This window comes from Drosophila tropicalis, unplaced genomic scaffold (genome assembly GCF_018151085.1).
Source record: "Drosophila tropicalis isolate 14030-0801.00 unplaced genomic scaffold, ASM1815108v1 contig_845, whole genome shotgun sequence".
Taxonomy (NCBI): Eukaryota; Metazoa; Arthropoda; class Insecta; order Diptera; family Drosophilidae; genus Drosophila; species Drosophila tropicalis.
In genome coordinates, this window is record NW_027173338.1 from 9,818,774 (window position 1) to 9,840,798 (window position 22,025).

The following is a 22,025-nucleotide window of genomic DNA, read 5'->3' on the forward strand; positions in this document are numbered from 1 at the left end:
AGTGCAGATGAATGCGTTGTAAGCCGAAACTAATTACCAGTTAACAAGTGTCTGCTAGTTAGGGTTAATGCTGGGTTTTGGCACTGGGGTCCAAAAGGGAATGGGAACAGGGCGCAGGGACTCTTGTTGGCTGTCTGTTGCGGTTGGGTCACGCCTCTCCGAGTTGTTCAATGTCTTCTTCGTTTTTTTCTCCTCCCATTCTCCGTTGACAAACATTATCGCAAACGTGGTTTTACACCTCCTGCAACCCTTTTTCTGTTGCGGCTAGTTTGCTAAATTACTGTAATTAACGGTTGCTTTCTGTGTGTCCTGCTGAAACTTGGCTAAAACTACAAAAACATAACGGGCGAAAATGTTATCACATTTCTTTAGATATGAGGGTCTCTAAACATTGATAAGAAATCGAAATTAAGCATTGAAATTCCTTAAAATCATTCTGAACTAAAAGTTCAAGATGAGATTTCAAGACTAAAAATTCGATTTTAGAATTAGTTTTAAAAAAAGAACTACAAATTAAATGGAGTTTTGCTTATATTAGTCTTGATTTTATACTTAAAAAGTATTTTAAGTAATGAAAAGACAGAAAGTAATCCATGAGAATAGTCAACTAAATCACCTATCAAGGATAAATTTGATTTTACATCAAGACTAGATTTTGAAAAGCGAAAATTCTATAGAAGAAGGGCCTATAGAATCTAAAAAGGTTTAAGAAAATTATTACCCTTATTTCAATTTTTACCTAAATTTTAGAAACTTTTTTAAAAATACTCCTCAATTTTAAAGTTCATTGGTCACAATAGCCCTTTTTGGGCCTTCAGCTGGCTTGGACCAGCCAAGTTATATTTCTAATATTTAAATGGTAAAATAACTTTAACTTTTTTGGGTTCTCAGTAAGAAGTTTTGGCTCACTAAGCTCTTGACTTCTCTTGAAGGACTCTTGTAAATTCATGCATTTTGCAATTTCCTTCCTTGTCTTCCTTAAATTTTGTCCACTAAGCTAAACCAAATGCATGTAACAGATTATAGAAATTCTGACCTCGATCCAGATTTAGCTAAAAGCTTGCCGAAATACTTCTTATTGACTGTAGGCGAAATGTTTAAATAAACAACAAATTTTGCTGTCAGTTTCCGAATCCAAAACATATTCAAAGACCTTCAAATATTCAAATATAGAATATATGAAAAGGTTAATACTTTTCCAGAGCTTGGGCAATTCTTTTAGACATCGAGAAGCCAAACTGAGGCTGGCTGATGACTGCTCCCTGGCAATTAACCACAAGTACAAGGCCAGCCAAGCACAAAACTGTTCATTAATAACAAATCGCTGATGTGGAAAAGGATAAAGGATAACGCCCAATGAAGTCGGCGCCGGCAACGGAAACATTGTGTGGAACTTCTGAAGTGCGTCACCAGACGCGACCACCAAACGGAAAGGAAAGGAAAGGATGCGATGCAGGGGAAAGAAATTAAATTTGCAAAATTATAAAATTAATAAAGTGTAAAAGGATTTGTCGCGACAAGACTGAGACGGCAACAAGAACAAGTAAATCCTGCCTCGCTCTGACACGCCCACCCTCTCTTTCTCACTTTGTGTCCACCTCCCTTTCCATATACACATACATAAATTTATCTGTCCCCCGTTTATAATACTTTATTTTCGTTTTCAATTTTGCTGGAAAAGGCAAACAGAAAGTGTTAAAAGTATTTTTCATGCGGAAAATTCGCCAAGTGCCAAAACAGTGGAAAAGTTTTCCTCGCTGCAAAGAATAATCTCGTGTAACTCTCAATCCCTCTCGCTCGCCCTGCCCCTGACCATCCTGCTGTCTGTCTGTCCTTACTTTTCTAAGTAGCTCTGATGCTTTTGTATGCATAATTTAAACCAAGGCGCCAAAAAACAGCAACAACAGCAACAGCAAACGACAAAAGTTGCAAATTGCAACATTTTTGGCCATCAAAATATGCGGCAGGAGTTACAATTTTTCCTTTTTTTTGGGAGTGAGTGAGCAAACTTACCCACACACAAGTGACAAATATGGCACACAATCCGAACTCTTGGCCAAATGTCCGAATGTTTATTGTGTCCAAAGAGTTGTCACCCGCAGCTGCTGCATGTCCGAAACGAACCGTAAAAATTGAAAGGCAACAAACTGGATTATCGTTTTTCCTAGCTGAAGCGGTTTTAATTAGCTGCAATGTGCTAGATTTAATAGTGGATCTAAGGGATAAACCAATGTGGTTATCTTTTCTACTAATTTACTATCTATTTATATATAAACTAATCAATTATCTACATACATAACATAATAACTTAGTCTTTAGTTCGATTTTTATAAATGATTCAATTTTAATGTTTAGAATGTTTGGATTACAAAGAAACAATTGGACAAAGATTTGTCTTTTATTGCAATTTTACTTAGCTCAATTTTTTAAGCGAAATGGTGTTCAAACTCGCTTTTCTTTTCTACATCAACACTTACATCTAGCTTCTTAATTGGCGCACATTTCATATTTTTAAAATGTGTTTCAAATTTTATACTCGTTATAACCGTTACTGCTCGGTGGCGCCCAGCTGTCAAGTGCTAAGGTCTTAGTAAAAAATCCTAAGGTCCAGTTAAAAGTGCTAAGGTCTGGGCCGGAAGTCATGGTAACCGCTGAATTTCAAATTGGAAGAGACAACCCTAAATTTCAAAACGAACCATTTAATAAAATAAACAAGCAATTTACAATAAAATGATTTTATTTAAAACTTTGTGTAGTTGTGTTGTGAAAATCAATAACATTAAATTGAGTCTTTCGACTTGAGACGAATATGGTAAAAATCTTACATTAACCATGGTACAACTCATTAAATTAACGATAAAGAAAATTTCACAAAAAGATTTTCAAAGAAGTAGAACAAAACTAATTTATGGACATGACATTATTTTTTGCAATTGAAAATAAACGTTTGTGTTATATCCAAATCAACCCTGTGTACAAAATTCGAAGCGTCTGCCGACACTTTGCAACACTGCAACAGTCGAAATTAGTCAACACCAGACACTGGCGAAAATTCTATAATTGCGCAGAAAATCGGGAAAAAAACAAATACAAATGTTTACTAATACACAGATAAGCACTATTAGTTTGTGTGAGTTGCAAACAATAAATTACTGAAAGTAAGATAAAAAGGAAAACGGCTTGCTGATAGGCGTCACGTAGACGGCGGCCCAGTGCGGTTGATCGATATTCACACACACGTTCAGAACACACACACACACATAAATATATAGTGAACGAGACGCACACACATAACGAAATGGAAAACACAATTTTAGGTGGGGACGAGGGCGAAAAAATTGCCGCCTCTCAGGAATTGCAAGCGGTGGACATAGACAAAGGCAAGGGAATGATGATAGGCGAAGTCATCCTAGCTACCAATGGCCCTGAGATGACCTTGCCACAGCAGCCGCAACAACAACAACAAACGGAATCAGTTAACAAAGCAGTGCTAGTTGAAAACAATGTTAATTCAGCCCGCGGAAATGCCCCAACAACAATAATACAAACAACAACAACAGCAGCAGCAAATGAGAACCTTAATAACAACAACAGCAGCAAGCAACAGCCCCAAGAACAACAACCACATCAGCAGCCACCGCTGCCGTCGCAGTCGCAGTTGTTGTCGTCAAGCGCTGAGAATGCAATAACAACAACAATAGCGACGACAACAACCACAACAGAATCAGACAGCAACAATAAGACAGGTATGAAGAAAAGCAAATGAAAAGAATTTCCCGAAGTAAATATATATTCTAATGCCAAATGGTATTCTCTTTCGCTCTTTCTATTTAGCCGAACGCAATCACAAGAAGAAGAAAAAAGATAAGGAACGCGAACGAGATGAGGAAGATAAGAATCGTCACAATAATAATAACAACAACAGCAGCAGCAGCAAGGATCGAGAAAGGGATAGAGATCGCGATAGAGGAAATGGCAGTAGCAGCAGCAGCGGCAGCTCATCCCGCACCAGCAACAGCAAGGATAAAAAATATCACAGAAGCGAGAAAGATCGTGACAGGGAAAGGGATAAGGAACGAGAACGGGAGCGCGACCGGGAAAAGGTATACATTCATATTCAAGAAAAGTCTAGAAAAATGCAAGCAAATTCTATGAAGACACTAGCGATAAATCAAGACTTTCGGAGAGTAGAAAAGCATTTATATTGAATTTAAAAATTCTGCTATCTAAATCAATATCGAAACAAATACATATAATTTATAAGAAAGATTCTTATTGAAACTATTTGCGCCTTAATATCATTGTAGAACTTTAGAAATATTTGAAGTTCTAAAGATAAAGACTAGCACTAAAATGAAAAAGGAATCCTTTAAATACGAAAATAATTACCAAAAACTGTTGTTTCACTTATAAGAAAGCGTTTTCTAAAACAATTTTATGACGTACGTGAAATGTTTGTGAATTCAAATACCGAAAAAAAACGTTGTAGGTCAAAAGCCATATTGATTTACACTTAAATTCGCTTTTGAAATGCAAATGTGTATTGAATGTTTTACACTTTAGGTATATGGTTAAAAATTTAACTAATTATCATTTCGTAAAGTGAATTAAGATACCAATGTTGTTGTAGTTGTCTCTACTACGATTCAATTCTTTATTGTCCAGGTTCGTTTATACTATATCTATATTTTAGGTTTGAAACGGTTTGGACGACATCATTTGGTTTTTCTAAAGCTTCAAATAATTATGCATTCAATTTTTTCAGATACCTTCATCATCGTCTAGTTCCTCATCGCATTCTCATCGACGCCGCAGCTCCGATAGTAGTCGGAGTAGTCAAAATAGTTCGAGTAAGGCCAGCAGCACGAAGGACCATCAACCAAATGCTCGGGAAATGCTGCAAATGGCTCTCGTGGCCGCCTTTGAGCAGCAAGTCAAAGTGGAAGACATTAAGCAGGAACCACCAGGAGATTCATATGCCATTAAAACCGAAGATGGACATCATAAAGTGAATACAATTGAGAAGGATATCAAAAAGGAACTTGTTGGAACAGAAACGCCAGGCAAACCTCTGCTAAATGGGGATGTGTCAGCGGTGTTGTCGACCAAGACCCGGGATGAGGTCACACGTCAATTAAATTTCAGTTCTGGCAAGTCCAGTTCGGTGTTGATGCCCTCGCCGGCACCGAAGACCTCTTCGTCCTCGTCGTCGTCGACAAGTAGCAGCAGTAATCATCATTCCACCTCGTCCAGCCGCAAATCATATTCCTCCTCCTCGTCCTCATCGTCAAGTAGCTATCATAAAAGTAGCTCCTCATCCTCATCGTCGTCGTCGCGACATTCATCGTCTTCGTCGTCATCGTCATCGCGTGACTGTTCCAAATGCTACAAACGCTCCAAGATTCGTCGCACGAGTGTCGGAGTTCAGTGCCTCCAACATGCCCCGACTGCTGGTCCCTGGCAGACAGTGCAGAGCTTACCCCCCACACCCAATCGCCAGGCTCCCGTTGGCTTGGAACATCTCAAATATGGCAAATACATTCAAGTCGAGCAATATCCCAATGGTGGCGCCTCCATTGTCCATTTGTATCAGCACGAGATCGATGCCCTTCCTCCGGATGAGATGGATGAATTGGTCGATGAATTCTTCAGCGTCTGCTTTGCCGAAGATGAGCAAGGTTTTGCCCATCATGTCATGGGCATCGTACATGATGCCGCTCGCTATATACCCGACTTGCTAGAACATATGGCCGAGAATTATTCCACATTGACCGTCAAGGCTGGCGTATTGGGCCGAAATTCTGACATTGAGACTTGCACAATGGCCCAGTACAATGAGCAGGTGAGTCCAAGATGACATAAACCCTTGAATAGAAAAATAAATGTTTTATTCCTCATCTTTCCAGGTTGTTCGAAATTATTGCCAGGGCACTTTTCGCTATGGACCACTGCATCAGATCAGTTTGGTGGGAAAAGTACACGAAGAGGTTGGCGGCTATTTTCCTGATCTGCTTGGACGCATTGAAATGAATCCGTTTCTGCGCAAGGTAGGAATAAAATGAATACAGATTAATAAACAAACTAAACATTTTTTTCATTCCTTTTAGACCATGCCCTGGGGTGTCAAATCTATTTTACAAACGGATCCACGTCAATCGAATGATGGTCCCATCTTGTGGATTCGTGCGGGTGAACAACTGGTGCCTACTGCTGAATTGAACAGTAAAACACCATTAAAGCGTCAACGGTGGGTCTTAAGAAAACATATTTAAACCACAAAGAGATATTAACAGACTCACTTTAATTTCATTTAGAACTCGCATCAATGAGCTTCGCAATTTGCAGTATTTGCCACGTTTATCAGAGGCTCGTGAGACCATGATTGAGGATCGGACCAAGGCGCATGCCGATCATGTGGGCCATGGACACGAACGCATTACCACAGCTGCAGTTGGTAAGATTTAAAGATATTAATATATTGAAGAAATGATTTCTCACATTAAACATTTCGCAGGCATTTTGAAAGCTGTTCACAGTGGTCAATCCTATACACAGAATCGTATAACCAAAGATGTGGTTGCCTTTGCCGCTCAAGACTTTAATACGCTGGTGGAGATGCTACAATTGGATCTCCATGAGCCACCCATATCGCAGTGTGTTCAGTGGATTGAGGATGCCAAGCTCAATCAACTGCGACGGGATGGCATACGATATGCACGCATACAATTATGCGACAATGATATTTACTTTCTGCCACGCAACATAATCCATCAGTTCCGCACTGTAACGGCTGTTACAAGTGTTGGTAAGAAGCTAATTGAAACAATTTAGTTGCATTTCTCTTATCTATTATGTGAATTTCTCAATTTCAGCTTGGCATTTGCGTCTGCGACAGTATTATCCCGGCCAGGAGGTGATCAATGAGAAGAATAATCCAGTTCTGGCTGAGACACCGCACTACAAAGAGAAGCAAACAATTCTACCCAATCCTGTTGGTCATGACGAGAGTGGCAAAAAGACGCCCTCAAAGCGTACGCATGATGGCAAATTGGCCAAGAGGAAACTCATCGATTTGGATGGCAAAGAGCGACGCTCGAGTGAGAGCAGTCTGGAAGATAGCTGCAATTCTCCCAGACAGGATAGTAGTAGTTCCAGTAGCCAGAGTAGTCCCAATAGCAATAGTGCAGAAAGTGGTGGAACACCCAAAAAGAAGTTCAGCAAAGATGATTCCAAAATTGATATGCGTAAAATGATTTTGGAGCATAAATACAAACTGACCAAGTCGGCAGTGATAAACAGTCAAGAGAAGGACAAGGCCAAACCGAAAAAGGACAAGGAGAAGGAAAAGATCAAGGAAAAGGATAGAAACAAGGAAAAGGAGCGGAAAGTAGAAAATAATACGCCCAAAAAGAAAGCAGAAAATGCAGTGACAACTGCGCCAACTCCAGCAAAGGTTATACGTCTCACAAATGACGATACACAAGTTGCAACTCCAACAGTTCCTCCAACTTCAACTGCAGCTCAACCTTTGCCCTTGCCTTTGCCTCTGCCAACGCCTTCTCTTGCCATTTTACCGGGATTGCCGCCGCCATTAGTGCCTCAGACGAGTTTCATTCACCGCTTAAATCAAAAGGAACCCGAAATCAAAATTCAAGTAAAAATCGTATCCGATGAGCCGACGACAATGACGCCTATGACTACAACAAGCAAAAGTGATATCAACAATATAAATAATACTAATAACACCTCCATTACCAACACCGCCACACCTGCCGAATCCCCTGCTAATCCCGAAGTCGAAGATGTGGGCCAAGAGCTAATTGTGGAGAGTACTCCTCAACTGGACGTGGATCATGAGGAAGAGGTTACCGAGGTGTGTGCCGAGGAAATTGTGGAAACAAATCCAATACCCTTGCAAGAGGCTCCAGTACCTGAGCAACCACCACTTCCTCAACCCACCCCAGCAGCAGCTCCGCTTGTTATCCCTACTATTCCTCAAGCTGCTGCTGCCCCTCAGATTGTTAAAGTTGTCCTGCCTGCCGCTGCATTAACTCCAATTGGTAGAATGTCAGTGCTGATGCCCCCGCTACCACCATTGCCACCTTCAAGGGTAACCGCTCCACCACCACCCCCACCACCCTTCTCCAACAACAGTAGCCCACTGAAACCCACCTATAAAACATTCAGTTTGCCACCACACAAGATCATTATTGCGGGAGCAACGACAAATTCAGCCAATAGAATATCAAAAGCGGCAACCACACCAGTCGATCTACTGGGTTCCATAATGGCCAGCATGGATAAACCAGCCGTTACCACCACGAGCAGCACCTCATCATCATCGTCATCATCAGCATCCTCGGCAACAACGAATACTTCGCTAAACTCTTATGCCAAGTCCAATAATAGTTATTGAGTGACACAAGAGCTGAGCTGCGAGAGGCTCCCTTCTACTTGTTTGTACATTAAATGAATTGAGAATCCTCCTCCTTGGGCGATGTCGTCTAACGCAAAGCCCAAGAAGCAGATCAAGAATGATAGAGAGAGCTCAAAACTCCTCGCCCAACAAAACAGTTGGCGGGGAACGTTTACACTAGGAAAGATTGTAATCACATTATATATATAGACATTTAGTACAAGTAAGTTTTATAGAAATTTACAATGGCAACCCGATAAGATTAACAGACACCCTAGGGGACATTAGGTCGCAAAATATTTCAAAATTTTCTATAATTCACTCGATTTCGCTTAACATTAAGTTTAAAAATCCAAAAATAATATTTCGATCTCTATTATTTTTTTTTTCGGTTTGTAATCCTTTTTTAATATTAAGTTTTTGAAATATCTAAGTTATATTTGATTATATAATAATCGTTTGGATGTTATACACATAAAATGTATACCATTAATCCCAATCGCAAAATCCTACAGATTAGATTCATAAGTTTGAAGTATTTTCGAACCAATTTGCAACAGACAATTATAAGTAGGTAGGACTATAAGAACTTAATTAAGCGAAAAGTTTGCATCCCAATTGATTCTAAGCCTTAGTCTCAATGGAATCGAAGAAGCATATCCATCGTAGGCAGTAGATATTGCTTCTAAAAGCCATAAATACTTGGCAATTATCATTATTTATAGTTTCCTTACATTTCTTTTTCGAAATTTACAAGTTTTTGATTTATTGTGCAATTATTACAAAAATTATTTTTTGTTTTATTTTTTGACAACTATTTGTACTTAAAGTAAATATATATATAATTTTTCGATCGCAGTGTAAACGCTCCCTTTTTTTGTAAATAACAAAAGGCTTATATAAAATTACTTACATATATATATACATATGTTACTATATACAGCACCCCCTACTACATATATTTTATATAAATCTAATAATTCTAGAGTTGTAAGACCACGTCTTCTCTTAGTAAACTAGAGAACACAATTTCTATTTCTTTTTTTTTCGATTTCTTTATGTTTTAATTTATTTATCAAGCACTGTTTAGATACAAGAATTTGTTGCATATAATCAAATGTATAACACACACACACACCTTTGTATGTGCACATTGACCGCAAATGTATTCAGATAGACCAAGGTCCCAGTTTTACTTTGTTTTTAAAGACTTTTACTAAAAGGTTTTGAAGGGGCTACACCAATAAACAATTTGGCAGAGAACTTGAGGGATTTTTGGGGAGTTTATTGCATGAAACAAGAAAGGATTTCTAAAGCATCAAGATCCAAATTATCGCTCCGATTTAAAGGCTGTCACTTGGAAAGTATTACAGATACGGAAAATGTTTCCTAATATCCTGAAGCCAAAAGAGAAACAAGTTGATGAAAGTGCCAACTCATTGGTAAAGCCCCTTAGAAGAATACATTGAGAGAAGCATATAAATATATAATTTATATATAAATATATGTAAACACAGACACACCCACACAACCAGCAAATGTACTAGTTGATAAGCCACCACCTCCTTATACATACGTTGAAGAAATCAATAAAGATTCTGATCGTACAATAATAACAAAAATAAGAAAACACAAATGTTAAATATTAGAAAGCTCTTGTTATAAGTAACTAACGCCTATGATATCCAAAACTGGCGAATAAATCTTAAAAAAAAATAACAAAATCTGCTGCCTTAGTTTCCATGATTCATCATGCGCAGGGAGAATATGGCGACTATATACACACCTATACCATAGGATAAAGATAATATGTATATCTATTATTATAAACCTTAATACAATTAACAACAACTTTAAGCGATTCTCAGAGCGAGATCAACTCAAGGAATATTTACATCAAATTTAGATTTGTTAACATACATACATATATAAAATTTACAGTTTTGTAAAACAAATGCAAAAGCCGATAAGATTAGAAGGTGAAATGGGCAAGTTTGCTCCTTAAAGTATGCTATAGAATTGTAAATAACTTTTTAATGTCCTGGAGCAAAAAGTTACACTCGTTTCAAACATTATTAAATTAAATTTGTTTTTTGTTCAATACTCTTTATACTTCATATTTTTGAGCGTCGAAATTTCTCCATTTCACTTGCCTAAATCCAAATTCTAACAATATGTTAGTGATTGTGTTCGAATATATCAAAACAGTTAACTTGATTAATTTGGGAATTGCATTACAACACAGAATATTAATTATATAACATTTGTATGGTAAATTTATGAAAAAAAAAATATACACATAAATTGAAAAATCAAATTTCGAATCGATGTGTGAGACGGAAATTTAATAATTGAATTGCAATTTGGCCTGCAAATCTTTGACTATCCGATGGAACTTGTGTTTATTTATGAAACAATAGGTTTCTTATTCCTTTATACCTTAATTTTCTTTAATTTATTCATTTCATCGATGGGACAATCTTTATTCTTGGTATTCCTCAGCAAAATCATAACGAGTAATGAATTAATGTACTCTCCCGATGATGGGTATTACTCTGTTAAAAGTTAACAGACCGTTTACAGACTCAATTTGAGCCTGGGCCAGCTGTTATTTTCTCACTTTGAAAAACTACATTATTTGGATTTTGTTTTTTATTCGATTTCTTAAGAGCATTAGCTGCGGTTGGTTAATTCGAACGGAAAACTATTTTACGGCTACAAAATGACCAAGACCAGAGTGTACGTTGTTGGAGTGGGCATGACAAAGGTAATGTGGAAACAGGTTGATTGAAAGGAGGACAAAGAGAGATCGAGTGCCGCAGAATCTGGAATTGCAAAACAAAAAGTTGGACAATTGGAGTTGAGCAATGCAAATTATCGCCACCGGACTTTGACCGGTGAGGGGCACTTGACGGAATAATCAGCATTAGCTTAAGCTATAGCTCCCTGTATTATCATTATCGGACTGCCCCCACTGAAGGGTCGCGATTAAATTTGTATTTTTATGCCGCGATTAATAAATTGATAAACCAGTTATTTATGCCCGTGTATAACTTTCTTTGCAGTTCGAGAAACCTGGTCGCCGTGCCGATGTTTGTTATCCGGACTTTGCCAAGGAGGCTGTCACAAAGGCGTTACAAGATGCCAAATTGAAATACACCGATGTCCAACAGGCTGTTGTGGGCTACGTCTATGGTGATTCCACCTGTGGCCAAAGAGCGGTCTATGAAGTGGGCATGACTGGAATTCCTGTTTACAATGTGAACAACAATTGCTCCACAGGATCGAGTGCTTTATACTTGGCCAAACAGATCATCGAATCGGGTACTTCAGATTGTGTGCTCGCTTTGGGATTTGAGAAGATGGAACGTGGCTCCCTCTCATCGAAGGTAATTCTCTTTGATTATATGGGGATCCTCCAAACTAACACCTTAATCCCGTTATAGTACTTTGACCGTGCCAATCCTATGGAGCGTCACATCACTGAAATGGCTGAACTGACTGAAATTGGACCTGGACCTATGGCTGCTCAGATCTTTGGCAACGCCGGCAAGGAGCACATGAAGAAATATGGCACAAAACCCGAACATTTTGGCAAAATTGCTTGGAAGAATCATAAACACTCTGTTAATAATCCGTAAGTGGAATAGATTACTCTTGCAATTCGGTCTCTAAATGTTTTAACATTTCTCCAGTTATTCGCAATTCCGTGATGAATACACCCTGGAACAGATTATGAAGTCACCTCAGGTGGTGGAAGGGGTTCTGACCAAACTGCAGTGTTGCCCCACCTCAGATGGTTCTGGTGCTGCCATTTTGGCCTCCGAGCAATTCGTTCGCCGTCATGGCTTGGAACGTCAGGCTGTGGAAATTGTTGGCATGGAGATGGCCTCCGATCCAGAGTCCACATTTGCCGACAAGAGTCTGATGAAGATTGCTGGCTATGACATGACTCGTCTGGCCACAGAGCGTCTGTTCGCCAAGAGCGGATACAAGCCACAGGATGTGCAGGTTGTGGAGCTGCATGACTGTTTCTCGGCCAACGAGTTGGTCACCTACGAGGCTTTGGGTCTCTGTGCCGAGGGCAAGGCTGGCGAGTTCATCGATCGTGGAGATAACACTTATGGCGGCAAATTCGTGGTGAATCCTAGTGGTGGGCTGATCTCCAAGGGACATCCTCTGGGTGCCACGGGCTTGGCTCAGTGTGCAGAGTTGTGCTGGCAATTGCGTGGCCTGGCCGAGAAACGTCAAGTGCCCAATGTCCAATTGGCTCTGCAACACAATCTTGGTCTGGGCGGAGCTGTTGTTGTGGGCCTCTATCGACTGGGTTTCCCGGCTTCAAATAATGTGGTGCATAATTTAACCGCTGCCTCGAAGGCCGCCACCAGTGAGGAGGGATTCAAAGTGGCGCCTCTACTCAAACTGCTGGAGCAGGCCATGCAGGAGGACAAGGACAATCTGATCGAGAAGGTGCGCGCCATTTATGGTTTCAAAGTAAACAATGGACCAAATGGCCAAAGCGGTTTTTGGGTCATCGATGCCAAGCAGGGCAAGGGCAAGATCACCTTTAATGGCACACGTATGAACTGAATCTCTAAACTATTAAGCTTTGCGACAGTTTTTAATCTCTTTGGCTTACAGAAAAGTGCGATGTGACCTTCGTCATCAGCGATGACGATGTGTTCGAGCTACTCACGGGCAAACTGCCCCCACAGAAGGCCTTTTTCCAGGGCAAAATCAAGATCCAAGGCAACATGGGCTTCGCCATGAAGCTAATGGACTTGCAGCGTTCCGCCCAAGGACGTATTGAGGAGCTGCGCTCCAAGTTGTAAGCAGTTGGGACACGTTGTCTCATGCACGTGCATTCCCTACAATATCTTTTGCAATATTTGATGGGCTTTGGATCTGTTTTAATTTTTTTATATATACTATTTAATATTCTACAATTTTGTATTATTTCTAGTGATAAAAACTTGTTTAATTCTCAAAATTAATCTTTTTAATACGAGTTTAAATAAGAATAAATTTTTGTATATGGTTATGTTCTATGTTAAAAAATTTTTAAATGCATTTTCATAATAATCCTTCTAAAAACAAAGCTAAACAAAGTTGAAACACACAGAATAAACTCTGAGAAGGATCAAAGAATACTAAAACTACATTTTGAATTGTTAAACTTTGTTAATTTGTTATAATATTGATAATGTCAAAAAGGTCAAGGTTCTGAAAGAGTAAACAAAAAGAAAAGGGGCTCCCAGTTGGTCAAATCCAATCAACATAATGGATTTAAAAATAATGTACCTCATCGTAATGGAAGGGTAATCTAACAGCGAGTTAACATGGCTGATAAAGAATGAGATAAGCATTATCGTGCTCTTCTATATAATATAAAACCGAATGGACTGACCGGGCCTAGTTCAGCCGCAGTTGTCGTCCGAAGTGGGAGCAGCGTTCTTTGCCAGCCAAACAAGAAACCAAAGTCAACATGACCAAAACAAGAGTTTACGTCGTCGGAGTGGGCATGACCAAGGTATTGAACTTTGAGCTTTGTGGATTCATGGACTGTTAACCTTAGACTCCTATTTTAGTTCGAGAAACCTGGACGTCGTGCTGATGTCTGCTATCCGGACTTTGCCAAGGAAGCGGTCACCAAGGCTCTGGCTGATGCTGGCATCAAGTTCGAGGAAGTTCAACAGGCTGTCGTGGGCTACGTCTACGGTGATTCCACCTGTGGCCAAAGGGCGGTGTATGAAGTGGGCATGACTGGAATTCCTGTTTACAATGTGAACAACAATTGCTCCACAGGATCGAGTGCTTTATACTTGGCCAAACAGATCATCGAATCGGGTACTTCAGATTGTGTGCTCGCTTTGGGATTTGAGAAGATGGAACGTGGCTCCCTCTCATCGAAGGTAATTGTCGAATAAAGAAGTATAAACGCTTTAAACTTACGTCTTGATCTCACCTTAGTACTTTGACCGTGCCAATCCCATGGAGCGTCACATCACCGAGATGGGTGAACTGACTGAAATTGGCGCTGGACCCATGGCTGCCCAAATCTTCGGCAATGCCGGCAAGGAGCACATGAAGAAATATGGCACCAAACCCGAGCATTTCGGTAAAATTGCATGGAAGAATCACAAACATTCAGTTAATAATCCGTAAGTACGGTCGAAAGTTCGCTCCTTGCCCCGCTTATCTTATCGGGGTCCGACCACAGAACACCAAAACCATATCATCATAATGATCATTGCCTTCATCCACTTCGTTGCTTGCACTGCAGTCCAACCCCAACACGCGTCGTTTGGCTTATCTATGGACTTTTCTCATTGTTTCTAGCTACTCCCAGTTCCGTGATGAATACACCCTGGAGCAGATTATGAAGTCGCCTCAGGTGGTGGAGGGTGTTCTGACCAAACTGCAGTGTTGCCCCACCTCGGATGGTTCCGGTGCTGCCATTTTGGCCTCCGAGCAATTCGTTCGCCGTCATGGCTTGGAACGTCAGGCTGTGGAAATTGTTGGCATGGAGATGGCCTCCGATCCAGAGTCCACATTTGCCGACAAGAGTCTGATGAAGATTGCTGGCTATGACATGACTCGTCTGGCCACAGAGCGTCTGTTTGCCAAGAGTGGATACAAGCCACAGGATGTGCAGGTTGTGGAGCTCCATGACTGTTTCTCGGCCAACGAGTTGGTCACCTACGAGGCTTTGGGTCTCTGTGCCGAGGGCAAGGCTGGCGAGTTCATCGATCGTGGAGATAACACTTATGGCGGCAAATTCGTGGTGAATCCCAGTGGTGGGCTGATCTCCAAGGGACATCCTCTGGGTGCCACTGGTTTGGCCCAGTGCTCCGAATTGTGCTGGCAATTGCGTGGCCTGGCCGAGAAACGTCAAGTGGATGGAGCCAAGTTGGCTCTGCAACATAATCTTGGTCTGGGCGGAGCCGTTGTCGTAGCCTTGTATCGTCTGGGCTTCCCAGCGGCAGCCAACGCCAAACTATAAAATATTCCTTGATGGTTTTGAATTTGTATATTAAATGTAAACTTATTTTTCTATATTCCTTAAGAGGTCTTTGTTGCTAATACCATAGAGAGAATCCTTGTTAAGAACTTCCATAGATGAAGAATGAATTGTAGACTCTGCCAAGGATTCCAAAGTACGTAGAATTGATCCATATAGCGGGAATTCACCTTTAGAGTTATCTTATCAGAGGATGATATAAACAATAACAAGGTATATTTCGATTGAGGGAAGTTGTTGAAGACAAAGATAATATGAGTTGTTAATCTTTAGAATTATCAGATTTAACATTTATTAATTCTTCGTACTTAACTTAGTTGCTCTTGGCTTTAGTCTTGTGGCCCTTTTGATGATTTCCTCTACCACAACAAAGGCGGAATAAGCTTAACCAAGTAGCTAGAAGCAAAAGCAAGACTCCAAATACAGTGGCATAGGCATCCAGGGAATAGTAGACAAAACGTGAGAGATGAACTGCCTTGGGTTGGGTGAGAGGGGCTCCTTTGGTCTCAGCCACATGTTCCACCCACCAAATGGCCGTCTCCAACGGCTTCTGCGGACGCTCATTGTAGGCGGCAGCAACCTTTCGAGCATTCCTCTTAAAAGATGGATCTAGAGCTCTGGTTAAAGCCTCGTAGACCGCATCCTCAGTTAAGCTATAGAAATCCAAATTAATTGCCATTCCCCGCTGGACCAAGGAGGCGATATTCAGGCTTTGATCACCGTATATGGGCATTCCCACAATGGGAACACCACTGGAGACTGCCTCAGTGGTGCCCATGAGACCACCATGAGAGAAGAACACTTTGAGATTCGGATGGGATAGAATATCACGTTGGGGCAACCATTTCATAATGTGCACATTCTGAGGTTTGTTGGGCAAAGTATCATTCTCCCACTTCCAAATGACTTGCTGTTCCAGACGTCCCAGGGCACGGACTACAGCCTCTCGCTTGGCAGTGGGCAAAGAAGTCGCCCTCAGCTGGGAACCCCAACTGATGAGGATGGCTCCCTTTGTGGCATTATCCAACAAATGTTGCAACTCGGAGGGCAAAGCTTTGGCCGGCTTAATGTGAACTCCTCCAACTTCAATGACATTGGGCGGCAAAGGTTTCGGTCCACTGAGTGAAAAGTGTTGATTGATTAGCATCAAGGAAGTATTCTTCACCATTTCCCCCACCGAAGGCATCTGAGGACCGAATCTCTGTCGAACCAAAGCATCTGCAGCGGGAATGCTGAAGAGTCTAAAGAAAAGAACGTTATATATTTTGTAAATCCGTAAACGATCTCACCTACTTGTAGAGTAAATTAAGTGAGTGCACTGTAAACCAATTAGCCAGACGTCCACCGAAGGACATTTCCTGGGATTTACCCATAAACAGAGCCGATATATATGAGGGTATCAACGGGGCACCCATTCTCTCATAATGCCAGGGCATCAGAGCACAACTGCTCATGGCTATGACAGGTGCCCGCAACTGATGGGCCACACTCATCAGACAATCCGTATTGAACTGCTCCATCATGATGACATCATAGTAGCCAGGAGGATTTCTCAGGACTTGCTCCAATGCCTCTCCATTGAGTGTTAGATTGCAGGCATCCTTCCCAAATGAGTGCAGATAGTAGAATTCGCCATAATGCAAAATCAGATTCAAAGACTTTTGTTCTTCAAACGACTGCAAATGGAAAGGATTATCAAGTGAACCAAGAGTCGATTCATCCAACTTACGTCAAAACCAATTGCATTGCTTAGATTGGCCATAGGCAAGAGATAATCCCTATAGCCGGGCAGAGGTTGCCCATCGGGAAAAGGACTTATCACATCTACTGTGTGACCCACTTCAGCCAATCCTCTCATAATGGGATGAAAGAACTGAAAGTGACTGATGGCTGGATGGGGAAACATTCCCAATATTTTCAAAGGGCTAACCTCAGACCCAAGGCCCAGTAACAAGAGCATAAAAAACCAGTTCCCCAGATCATTTCGAGGCATATTGAATCTGAAATAGAGTGAGAGTGTGAACATCATTTGATGAATTGCCCATTTCGTTACGCTTTAGTCATTAGGCATTCTAAAACAATTACTTTACGTATTTTATGACTTTACATTTTTTGTTATTCAATATCTAGTAAATCAATGGAATTACATTATATACCCTGCGAATGTACGAATATAGCCACACAAATGTATGTAGCCCATCTAAAATTAATTTTCGCCTATTTCATCCCATATTTCACATGGGACAATTAACAAAACCCAAGAAAAAACTCACCGCTTTTTTATTATATATTATTTTGTAATGATTCGTGCGACTTTTTCGTCTATATGTGACCCACTACACGAATAAACTAATCCCTCATAGATGTATCCAAAAATCAACGTCAGCGAAAGTGAACCTCGAATATTTGAAGAAAAGAATAAATAGAAAACCACAAAACAAAATAATTAAGAGAACAACACACATCAGAGACCAATTTCTCTTAAATATCAAAAATCATATGTTCATTTCGACTCTCAGTTCACTTAATTTAAAGAGAAACAAGCCGAATGAAAAGTACCGACAAAATAGATAAGGGCAAAATAGAAAAAAAAAACTAGTGCATATTTTATGTAGCTCAAGAATGGACTCCTTTGTAGGACTTTTTTTTGAAAATTGTATGAAAGAAATATAAAGTTTCTTCATTTAAATAAATATCAAAGCAGTACTACGAATTCGCTCCCTAACGTATGCAATAAGCAGCCCATTAATTGGCATTTGAAAAAGACAAATGCATTTTTGATTGTCCTGTGAATGATCTATAATCCTAGAAGCAAATATTGTTTATAGACAAGTTATGAATTAGTCATTATTAGCCATATATTGCCTGCAAAGTCCAAACAAAAGTGAAATAACATTCGTCATAATTAAAGTGTTAAATTATTGATTTTTTAGTTGCTCATTAAAATTGACCTCTAATTTACTTCTATGTTAATTATCTTACTTACCTCTTTTTGGTGTAGAGATAAACCTGAATGAGTTTCAATTTCCAATATCGAAACATCAGATTAAAAAATAATCCTTTTAAATGTATATCTTGAAAAATATTCTTGCGACTAGAATAGAATAGATTTTTTCAGCTGGAGGACTAGACAAAAATAAAAGGAACAAAAGGCTTAAAGCTTTTTCAAAAGAAAGCTTTCTCCTATGACCAAATGGTCAAAACACTCAAACAGGTGGGCGCCATCAGTTTACAGTTTATTCAAATATGAAAGTCAGAAGGGATAAAGCTAAAGGATACACTTGGTATAAGTGGCGTCAGATTCTCTTACAAGTAACATAGAAAATATCACATACATACATAGAAGAATAGAAAATGATACAAAAGTTATCAATCCTTTTTAGTCTTTTTCGATGAACTTGAGCCGCAAATGCGTTGGATCAACCATATCCAACTGCCAATAATGATGGTCAGCAAAAGGCCAACGACCACATAGCAATCGAGTGAGTAATAGACGAATCTAGACATCTCCACAGCACTGGGTTTCAGTAAGGGGGCTCCTCCAGTATTGGCCACATGCTCCACCCACCAGAGCGCGGATTGCAGGGCCTGCTGAGGACGGTGTTTAAAGGAGTAGGAAACCGCCCTAGCAGCATCAGCAAAGCTAAAAGTATAGAGAGGCAATATGATGACCATTTCTAATGGATTAACTCCACCAACTCACCTTTTGTCCAAGGTCTTCTTCAGTGCCCGCATAACTGTGTTTTCGCTGATATCCTCAAAGTTCAATAAGGTGCCCATGCCACGTTGCACCAAGGCAGCTGCGTTGAGGAACTGATCACCATACATGGGTGTGGCCACCACTGGAACACCACAGTAGGCCGCCTCCGAAGAGCCCATGAGACCAGCATGTGTCATGAAAACTTTCACATTGGGATGACAGAGAATGTCGCGCTGTGGCAACCATTTCATGATGTGCATATTATCCGGCTTGTTGGGCAGAGTGTCGTTCTCCCACTTCCAGATCACCAGTTGCTTCAGTCTAGCTGCAGCTCGCACAATGCCATCCCGTTTGGCGGTGGTCAAGGAATTGGCCCGAATCATCGAACCCCAACTGATGAGTATTACTCCATGCTCGGCATTGTCCAGCAAACGCTGCAGATCAGCGGGTAATCCTTTGGCCTTTTGTATGTGAATTCCGCCCAATTCAATAACATTCGGAGGCAGAGGCTTGGGTCCACTCAACGAGAAGTGTTGATTCACGAAAAACAATGAAGTATTCTTAGCCAATTCACCCACTGAGGGCACATCATGTCCGAATTTATATTGCACCATGGCATCTGCCACTGGAGTGGAGATCAATCTGCAAAGAGATCATTATTAAATTATGCTTCTTCTCAAAGAATCTCACTTTACTCACTTGTACATCCAGTTGAGGGTATGGAAACTAAACCAATTGGCCAAACGTCCTCCGAAATTCATATCCTGCGACTGGGCCATAAACAGAGCCGGTATATACGAGGGTATGATCGGAACTCCCATTCGTTCGTAGTGCCAGGGCATCATCACACAGCTGCTTAGGGCTATCACGGGGGCCTGAAGTTGATGGGCCACACCCATCATGCAATCCGTGTTGAACTGCTCCATTATTATCACATCGAAGTATCCTTGTTTCCGCTTCAGGATCTGCTGCAAAGCATCTGATCTCAAGGTGAAATTACACGCCTCCTTGCCCCAATCGTGCAGGAGAAAGAACTCTACAAAATGATTGTAAAAAGTACGCTTCTCGAACATCTTGAAAAGAATATTAGAAAAACAAAAAGAAGAATTGATTTTTTTAAAGATTTCCATTAACTTAACTTAAATAATTGAAGCTACGATTTTTGCACCTTTCTTAGGTACTTGATAGTAACTTTATGACCTTTCTAAATTGATGACTAAGTGACTCGTACTAAAAATCTATGTCTATGACAAAATGATGAGAGTGAAACCAACTAAAAATATATTTAATTTCTATATATATGTACCTATATTTCTTAAGAATAGAAGATCTCAACTGTCAAGTAATAGTCAATCGTCTGAAAACATTTCCAATTTAACTTCATTTTCCTTTTCCCAATTCTATCGAATTGAAATTAACAGCTGTTCTATTTTCCGAGTTATTCGTTAGCCAATTGCAATTTTTCACGGTAATGAACTATGACAAAACTTTTGAAAACAATCTCCATTTAGCAATCAGTTTGAAATTGGATTGTATCCATTAATTCACAACGAAAGAGAAAAACAAAACAAATATTTATAAACTTTTTTGAAATGTATTGAACCTGTTTTCGATTCCCTTTAAAAATACTCATCGAAAATTTATGGTTTGTCTGCAAGTCATTTATTTAATTTAATGTAAACAGACGCTCTGACTTGTGTTTTAATTAATTAATATTTATAAGACAAATGAAATTTGAAAAAACTAACAAAAATTGCCACGCGTTTGTTTTTAATTTACATATTTGTAAGCAAAAAAGGGTTCAAAAGCTGATTTTTCAAACTAATTCAAAGTTTTGCTTATAAAATGAGTTGAAAAAATAATTGAAAATGGAAAACTCACCTTAAGATCCACAGTATTTGTGAGTTTCTCAATGCCCGAAAGGGGAAAATCCTTGTAGTGGGCCACTGGATTCTTCTCCGGGAAATGGGACACCACACTGACATCATGTCCCGCCTCGGCCAATCCCCGCATGATGGGATAGAAGAAGTGAAAGTGACTGACTCCAGGATGGGGAAACAGACCCAGCACCTTGAGCGGGGATCCAGCTTCGATCTCCACTGGACTGGCAAGTCCCAATAGGAGGACACAAACTACAGTTGGCACCAGCATTCTCATCTACGAACATTTTGAAAACAAACGGAAAAACACTTGTTGCATTTACGATTTCGATTTGTGTTCATTTCTATTATTTTGAATTTGACCTTGAGTGCAATTGGTTTTTGCGCATGACACGAATACGTTAAATTATGTAAAGAATGTGAAAAAGAAAGCAAAACAAAAGCCAAATGAAAATTGCATCACACACAGAACTGAGGCCTCAGAAGGTTGTGAATTCTGATTTTCCTTCTGTCACGTTTTCGAAAATTCACTTTGTGTGTGTATACTGAAAACGGAGACTGTAATGCATTCAGGTTCATGACCACGGGAAGTGTCCTCAGTCCCCCCCAAAACGGGGTGTTCAATTATTTCCTGCTCCCCTTCTTCTTCTTCTTCTTCTTTTCCCTCCACTGTTTCTCGAGCTCTTACTTGTCTGACTATTGGCGAACGACTGAGAAAGGCAACTGAGAAACGCTCGGTCAATGCTCGAGACGGCAGCCAGCGGCAGCGTCAAAAATACATATACCTACGCACATACATATACACTTACATATATACTTACAGGTTGCTTTCCTAAAAGAAGAAAAATATGCTCAGTCAGCGATCGAACATCGAATCTTCGTTGATATGTATTCCGTCCTCATGTTTCTGCCGAAGGCCTTGGCCAGAGAGAGTGATTGAGAGAGAGAGAGAGAGGGGGACCACTTGGCCTGGTTTTATGGAACTCACACGAGACCCAAACAAGGCTA

At 40.2% G+C, this 22,025-nt stretch overlaps 4 protein-coding genes across 4 annotated transcripts; 3 read left to right on the forward strand and 1 right to left on the reverse strand.

The window, feature by feature from the left end:
- The first annotated feature begins 3,018 nt into the window (after positions 1 to 3,018).
- Positions 3,019 to 9,679, forward strand: LOC137580409 (lysine-specific demethylase 9). The gene is made up of 8 exons (XM_068294431.1): positions 3,019 to 3,746; positions 3,835 to 4,103; positions 4,766 to 5,842; positions 5,907 to 6,047; positions 6,108 to 6,247; positions 6,315 to 6,454; positions 6,515 to 6,805; positions 6,873 to 9,679. The coding sequence occupies exons 1-8, from the start codon at positions 3,299 to 3,301 to the stop codon at positions 8,414 to 8,416; spliced, it is 4,050 nt and encodes a 1,349-aa protein (XP_068150532.1). The 5' UTR covers positions 3,019 to 3,298; the 3' UTR covers positions 8,417 to 9,679.
- Positions 9,680 to 11,029: 1,350 nt separating this feature from the next.
- ScpX (Sterol carrier protein X-related thiolase) lies at positions 11,030 to 13,410 on the forward strand. Its single transcript, XM_068295639.1, has 5 exons — positions 11,030 to 11,183; positions 11,482 to 11,805; positions 11,863 to 12,053; positions 12,112 to 12,995; positions 13,058 to 13,410. The coding sequence occupies exons 1-5, from the start codon at positions 11,139 to 11,141 to the stop codon at positions 13,246 to 13,248; spliced, it is 1,635 nt and encodes a 544-aa protein (XP_068151740.1). The 5' UTR covers positions 11,030 to 11,138; the 3' UTR covers positions 13,249 to 13,410.
- Positions 13,411 to 13,811: 401 nt separating this feature from the next.
- LOC137581417 (sterol carrier protein 2) lies at positions 13,812 to 15,474 on the forward strand. The gene is made up of 4 exons (XM_068295641.1): positions 13,812 to 13,946; positions 14,005 to 14,328; positions 14,387 to 14,577; positions 14,756 to 15,474. The coding sequence occupies exons 1-4, from the start codon at positions 13,902 to 13,904 to the stop codon at positions 15,417 to 15,419; spliced, it is 1,224 nt and encodes a 407-aa protein (XP_068151742.1). The 5' UTR covers positions 13,812 to 13,901; the 3' UTR covers positions 15,420 to 15,474.
- Positions 15,428 to 21,723, reverse strand: LOC137580826 (uncharacterized). Its single transcript, XM_068294953.1, has 9 exons — positions 21,706 to 21,723; positions 21,019 to 21,294; positions 19,837 to 20,210; positions 19,141 to 19,779; positions 18,808 to 19,080; positions 18,424 to 18,531; positions 17,167 to 17,437; positions 16,731 to 17,113; positions 15,428 to 16,678 (listed from the first exon to the last, which is right to left on the reverse strand). Exons 2-9 carry the CDS (start codon positions 21,292 to 21,294, stop codon positions 15,751 to 15,753), a joined length of 3,252 nt encoding a protein of 1,083 aa, XP_068151054.1. The 5' UTR covers positions 21,706 to 21,723; the 3' UTR covers positions 15,428 to 15,750.
- Between the last annotated feature and the right edge of the window lie 302 nt (positions 21,724 to 22,025).